General features: G+C 42.0%; 1 protein-coding gene across 1 annotated transcript; it reads right to left on the bottom strand.

Annotated features, from left to right (window-relative positions):
- Nucleotides 1–77: 77 nt before the first annotated feature.
- txnl1 (thioredoxin-like 1) lies at nt 78–4215 on the bottom strand. Its single transcript, XM_041058563.1, has 8 exons — nt 3938–4215; nt 2654–2750; nt 2127–2300; nt 1770–1892; nt 1549–1618; nt 1185–1357; nt 446–550; nt 78–353 (listed from the first exon to the last, which is right to left on the bottom strand). The coding sequence occupies exons 1-8, from the start codon at nt 4033–4035 to the stop codon at nt 324–326; spliced, it is 870 nt and encodes a 289-aa protein (XP_040914497.1). The 5' UTR covers nt 4036–4215; the 3' UTR covers nt 78–323.
- Nucleotides 4216–6279: the final 2064 nt, after the last annotated feature.

The following is a 6279-nucleotide window of genomic DNA, read 5'->3' on the forward strand; positions in this document are numbered from 1 at the left end:
TACTACTTTCTGTACTGCTCCGCCTCCTTGTCTTCTACCAACATCGATTCCCACAAAAAGCAGACTTGACGCACATGCCTTTGAAAAAGGATTGTGTTTTATTTACAGTGATTTTCATCAGAATTACAATACAAATGATTTGTAGACTCCACAGATGGAGAATTCATTCAGAGCTTGAGGAGGACAGCTGGAGGTTGTGTGTGTGCGTGCGTGCGTGTCTGTGTGTGTGTGTCAGCAGAGTGTGTTGCAGCTTTGGCAGAGTGAAAGTCCTTGAATGTATCTGTAGCCCCCTCCTCTTCTCTTCCTCCTTTTCATTCTCCTGTTCAGTGACTCTCTCCTTTCTTCCCCACCACCTGGAAAGAAAAAATAAAATGATCAGTGCAACAACACACTCACAAACAAACCTGAACACAAACAAACCCAGGCTGCTGTAACTGCCCCATACCCTCTTGAAGTCGTTCATGTTGGTGGCCTGTACCGGGGTCCCTATGAACGTCAGATAGTTGATTTTTGTCGTTTCCTCGTCTCCTTGGTTTGACTTGACAAACAACTGGTAAAAAAAAAAAAAAGAAAAAGAACAGAATAGAGAAAAAGAATAAGTAATAATACTATTAATAAACATACTCAACCAGTTAAACCTGAGGGTATTTAACCACTGGTTAGCTCTGCTGGTGCCTTGTTTATATAGACAGACGTGCAGTGGAGCCTGACCCACTTTCTGTTGGTTCATAATTCATCAATATCTTCTTAAGATTCAGATTCAGATAACTTTATTGTCATTCCTTCTATGTTCAGGTACGTATTAGGAACGAGATTACGTTGCACCAGCTCAGAAGATCACAATAGAGGTAGAGAAGGAACAGTAGAGAGGGGAAAAAACCACAATAAGGTACAGAAAAATAAATTACCATAAAAAGCAGAAACTGCTCCATTGATGTTTCTGAAAAACAATGGCTCCACACATGGTTCATATAAAATTACACGCAAACACAGGCATTATAAAGGGTGTGTGCGTGTGGTACAGCTGCACAGGGCCTCACACCCTCCTGCATTAGCTCTGCATGGAAACCTGAATTATTTTATGGTCATAAATAGTAAAAACTAACTCACAAAACGAAATACTTCAGGTGTAAGTGCGTGTTTCTTTGCACATGCTGACACGGTGACTGCTGTGTGGTCCTTACCGTAACACTCTGTACGTTCTGAAACTTGACGTAGCGCAGAGGAATCAAACCGTCATCTTTGTAGTCCTCCTCCGACAGCTCCAGGGTCTGAGTGGCTTCACTCCGCTCTGCGTCGTCAAAACCCATCGACCGAGGGAGATTGATGAACACCTTCACCACCTTAGGGGCTTGGGCTGACGCAGAGAAGGATCAGCAAAGGAAAAAAAAATTACAAAGGAGAAACGAGTGGAGGAGAAAGGTGGTAGAAAGAAAGGGAGGGAGGACAGAGAAAAAGACACAACGTTAGTTATCAGGGAACTGAGAATGACTTTAACTGCATCCTCCTCAGATTTAATTCCTGAAGCTAGAAAAAAAAAAAACTCACCAAAGTCTGAGGACAGTAGCTTCATAGAGAAGAGTTTCACAGGCTGGTTGAAGGCGATAGTTATCAGCAACTGCACCAGATTAAAAAAAGAACATTCAGTATCACAATAGGATGCAGGAGCAAACAGTACTACTGTTACACTACAATTATGGTATTATGAAAGTACAGCTACTGCAGAAATGCTGGGGCTGCAAATAAAAAGGTGAACTGACAGCTCGTACCTGTTCATCACAGTCAGACTCCAGGTAGGAGGAGTCTTTGATTAAGCAGTTATCAAAGCCACAGTCGTCGCTCTCATTGAGGCACTCGCAGCCGGCTTTGTTCACAAAAGGCATGAGGTCCATCTGAAAACCAACCAAGGACAAACTCAACTTCAGGTTCTATTTCAGTCGAGGGCAGGGCGACATGGCCTATAAATAATGTTTGCCATATAAATTGCTTCACATTTTTAAATATAGTGCTTTTAAAAACATATAGCTGGTCAGCTTACAAAATTTGACAGTAAATCCTGCGCACACGCAACCAAACAAACCCTGCAACAGAATGATGAAAGGTGTCAGGGAAGATTTTCCACTCACGTATCCCTTTGGAATGTCGGAGTCCTCACTGTTTCCCGGGTCGTTCTCTGTGTGCTGTTTGATCTTCTCCTCCAGACCTGCAGCATCTGCCCCCTGATACTGATCCACCCGAACCCTGTTCCTGAAGAACAAGAACGTTGGTGTGGCTGAGATGTTGTTGGCTGCTGCTGTCGCCTGAGAAAAAGAGAAATGGGTTTTGTAAAATTAGCTTGGCGACAATATTTTCTTCAACAGTAATATCTTAGTAATGTCTTAATGGCTGGTTCTCCTGGCTTGCAGTTTTGAGATTCTCACTCTTTTACCAGTAAATAGGTATGTTTGCAAGGAGTCTTATATTAACAGGATAACAATGTCCCCTATAAACACGTCAGTCAGAATAAACAGCCTCAAGCCAACTGAAATATCAGTCGGTTGTAGAGATGTTGTTTAACCCTTTTCATAAACAAGTCACCAGACAACTCGTACCATGTAAACGATTTAACCTGACGACTTACTCAGCTCATAGCTTACTCATAGCTCAGACTTACCTGACACATGTGAACATCTACTTCAAGGAAGACGACTTGTGGGTACTTGTTACTCAACATGTTGAAAGCTGGAGCTATTGTGACACAGGGCCGACACCTGAGGAGGTGGAGGACAGTACATTAGTGATGTGCGCTGGTCTCTCATATAGTGCTGAAACTATTTGCCGATTACTCAGCAAGTCTGATAACATTAATGAAACTGACCGACATTTAAATATTCAGTGAACCGATTCAGTTATTTATCAGGTTAAAGCAAAACGTTAGCTCCAGCTTCGCAGTCTGAGGAATTTCTGCTAATCACTGTTCAATACTTGTGTGATTAAATGAATATTAGGTAGAAGATAAATAACAAAAGTGAGAATCTGACCATGACCAGTGCATTCAGAAAGTATTCAGACCACTTCACTTTCTTCACAGTATGCTAATATCGCTTTAATTCCTCTCTGTGAGACCTTATATAGACAGGTGTCCAAATCATGTCCAGTCAATTAAATTTACCACAGGTGGACTCCAGTCAAGGTGTAAAAACAACTGAAAGATGATCAAGAGAAATGGGACGCACCTGAGCTAAATTTCAAGTGAGTGCACTGTATGTATTGCCACTTGAGCGTTTAGTACCTGACAGTCTCCAAAGCTATTATTTACAATACAGTCATAACACAAAAGTACTGCTTATAACCTGACTAATGCTGTATTTCTAAGGTTTAAAATTATCAAATAAAATCCTCAATAGTCATTTTTCTATCAACGCAGATCATCTGCATGTGTGTCATTGTAACAGGTCCTCAGACACAATGATCAAAGAAGCGTCAACAAATACAATCAAAGTGTAAAGACACAACGTTACACAGACCGGCTACTGCTGGGGGGTAAAATATAACCCACTTGTATTTAACGTTAGCTTTGTATTAGTGGTAACACTGCTGCTTTCTCTGGTGCTGACCACAGACTAAAAAGGACAGCTCACTCTCCATTTAATTAACCAACTCATCATTAGATCTTACGACACCTTAACAACCAAGTTACTGTAATACTGCCATGTCATTGTAAGCAACACGGCTAGTCAGCTAACGGTAGCATGCTAACTTAGCTTTCCTGGCAATGAAAGCCACCCCTGTCAGATAACGTAGCTCTCCGGCTCATGTCAGCTCTCCGGCTCATGTCAGCTCTCCAAATCAGTAAAACGGTGTGCTCTGAGTGTTTTCCACTTCTGTGTTAAAAGGAGAGACAGACGAGCTAAGCTCGGCGAACAGCGCGGCCTCGTCGCTGATTTAGTAAGCTTACCCAGCCATTGTGAACTTCACCACGGCGAGCCTGGAGCCGGCGGCCGCTAGCTCCGGCTGGAAGTCCGGGTCGCTCCCGATTACTTTAACACCGACCATGGTACAGTTTGCGGCTGTGGCGTGCGCTGGTTACCTGGGCGACGTTCAGGACAGAAAGTGGGTAACCTATTAAGCAAAACGTGTTTTGTGTTTTTAGCTTTCTGTCAGTATATTAGCGAACTAGCTACCTCCGGTATCTGAGCCACACTACAGGTACAGTGAGCCGCTTCACGGTGTGGACTCCTGATTGGCCAACACAAAACAGGAAAGGCGGGACTTTGTTCTTCTTCTTCTGTGATTTTTGGAACTATAACTGCTTCTGTGCACTTCACTGCCCTCCACATGAAAAGGGGGAAAAAACATAAATCACAGTTTCTAGGTCCAACTGAAGCAGCATAGCTCAATATATCATGGCTTTTAGTCCCCAGTATGGGTCAAACTGCAACCTACATGTTTCCAACATACAACTCCATAACATCTTTAGCTAGACCTTCCCTGACTGGTCAACGCACACAACATTACATCCCTGTTCATTGTAGAAAATTTCTGAAGAAATTTTGAGTGTGCCTGCAGCTTGGTGTGTCCACAGAATAATTAACTGTCAAGTTAATTTTAATCGACAAGTGGCTGTGAGGGAGAACTGTGGGGAGACACTGGATGTGATGGCAGCATTCATCCAGGAGTACCCGAAGGGCTATGGGTGATAGGATTTGTGGCAGTGATATTCCTGCTAAGTACATCAGGCAGTGACATGGGTGCTAATGTGACAAAGACTTTGCAGTGGACTTGACAAATCTCCTCCAGAGCCACAAAATGCATTTTTCAGCTGTAAAAAAGCCCTGCATTGACTTTACTTTCTGAGACCACTCAAGAAAGTAAACATCAACACAGACTTGCTGGTGACCTTTTACAGATGTAATACTGAGAGCATACTGACAGACTGCATCCCAGTGTGGTACTCCAGCTGCAACACTTACTGCAACACGAGCCCTTCAGTGTATTGTGAGGAGTTCCCAGAAACCCACTGGGGTCGAGCTACCAGCTCTGGAGGAGATCTAAAGCCCCAGGTGTCTCCAGAAAGCAAAAGCATCACCTGGCCATTACCTGTTCCCCGACCTGCCCTCTGGGAGGTGCTACAGGAGCATTCACTCCCATGCCACCAGACTCAGGATCAGTTCCAAGCCCAGCGAAATCCATCATGTAAAACAGACAACTAACAACTGTAAAATTGCAACAGTTTATAACAGACAGTAACTCCATACTCTTTATCGTCATCTGCAGACCATAGATTTGTGTTGTTCTGCACCAGTATTACTGCACTCATCGCACAGACCACATCAGTTGTGGCTGCCCTGCCACTTTAAATAGTCCTACTACTCAGTGCTATCTATGCTACTTATCTTATCAGTTACATACTTATCAGTATGTAACTGTATGTTGCACAGTTGTGGTACTCTGATTCTCTCTTATTTGTCTTTTCATATTAGTTTTTTAATCTATTATTATTATCGTTCATTTATATTTTTGTATTGTTTTTTTGTATTTGTTTCTGTAAATGTAGATTTGGTGGAGGGTACACGCTTTATTTTGTTGTACCTTGAACTTGTACAATGACAATAAAGGTACTCAACAGAACTGAATTGAAGAAAATGGAAACTTTTTTTTAAAGAAACAAACTCATCGTTGAATTTGTGCCAGGCTAAATGCCCGTTCTGTATTTGAAAGCTACATGTTCAAACTTAAAACTTTATTGACCAGGAAATATAATAATAATATAAGCACAAATTACATTAAAATTACATTGAATGTGTCCTGCACAATAATGAACATGTTTCTCTCCAGTGAATCTGGTACCTAAACTGTGGTACACGGACCACCACTGGCTCACCGAGGCCTCTCAGAGGATCCACAACAGCAGCACAGAAAGACAATCACAAGATTATAGTTTGAAATGAGGTGTCACTCAGCCCATAATAACTTATATTGGTTCATTTATCTCACTGCACTGCAGCTGCCTACTCTTTATTATTTTTGCTTATTGTTGATTTGATTGTAAAAAACACATTGTTTTTCCGTTTTGTTTTTGCGTTTAATATTTCCTTGTTTCTGTTTTCCATCTTGTCATTACAGTTCCATGATTCACACCAGTTTTGTTGAAAAACTGATTTTTAATTGTGTATGTGACATGCAAGTAAAAAGCACAGTAGAATTGCCCCCTGCAAACGATCACCTGGTTTAATTAAGAATTCAATTACATACCTTTACCTGTACATCACGTGACCAGAACACCTCCGCGCCCGCTTC

This window comes from Toxotes jaculatrix, chromosome 16 (genome assembly GCF_017976425.1).
Source record: "Toxotes jaculatrix isolate fToxJac2 chromosome 16, fToxJac2.pri, whole genome shotgun sequence".
NCBI classification, from domain to species: Eukaryota; Metazoa; Chordata; class Actinopteri; family Toxotidae; genus Toxotes; species Toxotes jaculatrix.